The sequence below is a fragment of the Mesocricetus auratus genome, unplaced genomic scaffold (assembly GCF_017639785.1).
Source record: "Mesocricetus auratus isolate SY011 unplaced genomic scaffold, BCM_Maur_2.0 Super-Scaffold_100022, whole genome shotgun sequence".
Classification (NCBI taxonomy): domain Eukaryota; kingdom Metazoa; phylum Chordata; class Mammalia; order Rodentia; family Cricetidae; genus Mesocricetus; species Mesocricetus auratus.
In genome coordinates, this window is record NW_024429203.1 from 17,539,410 (window position 1) to 17,541,291 (window position 1,882).

At 37.6% G+C, this 1,882-nt stretch overlaps 1 protein-coding gene across 1 annotated transcript; it reads left to right on the forward strand.

Moving 5' to 3' along the window:
- Window positions 1–665: 665 nt before the first annotated feature.
- On the forward strand, window positions 666–1,622 carry LOC101839812 (olfactory receptor 8B3-like). The gene has a single exon (XM_005069248.3). The coding sequence runs from the start codon at window positions 690–692 to the stop codon at window positions 1,620–1,622; it is 933 nt and encodes a 310-aa protein (XP_005069305.1). The 5' UTR covers window positions 666–689.
- Window positions 1,623–1,882: the final 260 nt, after the last annotated feature.

Below are 1,882 nucleotides of genomic sequence, written 5' to 3' on the forward strand. Positions count from 1 at the left end.
CTTTCTGTTTAGGACAGGCTTATTTTTCAAGTGAAATCCAAAGAAAAATGTCAGAGACGGTTGAATTGACACTATCAAGAGAGCCAGTAGACATTAAGTTACATCTTATTTAACAACCTATTTATCCACTACAGCTCTGAAATTCCTCCAGATCGTGAATGTTCCTGAGTATCTTAACTATTCTTAGATTCTTGTTATTTTTATTTGTGTGGAAACAAATGTACATGATTTGCACTCCACAGAGCACAGACTGAGGTCAATCTAAGTTGCTCTACCTTCCCTTTGTAACGCAAAGGAATGAGGAAGTAACGAACGAGAAGAGAGATGAGCAAGTCTGTCCTGTTCCATTCCGCTGTACATATTCTCTTGATTCTCTAGCAATCATTTTAAAATGAGAATACTTGGCCCAGGTCTGTAGAATACTTGTGCTATTGTGTGTGTGTATTTGCATATATATCTGTCTGCGTGTATAGAGGGGGAGCTGTCATTGTATAACTCTGTAAAACAGGCTGACTTTACATTCAAAGACATTTATCTGCCTTTGTTTTCCAAGTGCTATATTTAAAAGGCAGGCATTATATTTATTTTCTAAGAAAGATTGCCACTCTGTAACACCATCAGAGATGGTTGCCAATTGCACTTTTTCCTATAACTGCCTTTTTTGTCTCTCCAGATTTTCTTGGAGAACAATGGATGTGACAAATGCTTCTTTGGTGATTGAATTCATTCTCTTGGGTATAACAGAAGAGCCTAGCCTCCAAGTACCCCTCTTTTTACTCTTTCTAGTAATATATCTGGTGACTACACTAGGAAATTTGACTTTGATCACTCTAATTGTGCTCAATTCTAATCTTCACACACCCATGTACTTTTTCCTCCTTAACTTGTCCCTCATAGATCTCTGTTATTCTTCAGTGATTACACCCAAAATGCTGATGAACTTCTTACTGAAGAAGAATGTTATCTCCTACATGGGGTGCATGACCCAACTCTACTTTTTTTGCTTTTTTGGCATTTCTGAATGTTACATGCTGACAGCAATGGCCTATGATCGTTATGTGGCTATCTGTAATCCACTCTTGTATAACATTGCCATGTCCCCTAAGGTGTGTTTTTATCTCATGCTTGGTTCATATTTGATGGGACTTTCTGGTGCCATGATCCACACTGGTTGCATGCTTCGACTGACCTTCTGTGATGGAAATATCATCAACCACTATTTTTGTGATCTCCTCCCTTTGCTACAGCTCTCCTGCACCAGCACCTATGTCAATGAGATGGAGCTGTTCATTGTAGTAGGAAAGGACATTATTGTTCCTTCCTCCATCATTCTTACTTCCTATGGCTTCATTCTTTGCACCATATTCCAGGTGAGGTCAACTGAAAATAAATACAAAGCCTTCAGTACCTGCAGTTCTCATTTATTTGCTGTTTCTCTGTTTTTTGGATCAAGCACCTTTATGTATCTTCAGCCCTCCTCAGCTGGGTCTATGGATGAGGGGAAAATTTCTTCCATCTTTTATACTATTGTGGTTCCCATGATGAATCCCTTAATCTACAGCTTGAGGAACAAAGATGTTCAAGTTGCAGTGAGACGAACCCTAAGTAGGAGAACATATTGATAAGAATTTGTTGTAATCTTTGTGTGTAGTTAAACCTCAAATAAATCATCAGTGCCTAGTGCTATTTGAGTACAGCTTTCCTGCCACATTTCTTCTACAATAGGTTCTATAAGTTTGATGTTACATTGTTTACATGCATTTCATTTTAAGGTATGTTTTATTAATTATCATTGTATACACACCTTATACTATAAAAATACTTCTTCAACCTTTGAAAATAATGCTAAGTTGATAGAGTGACTTTGTGGGATACCACTTAT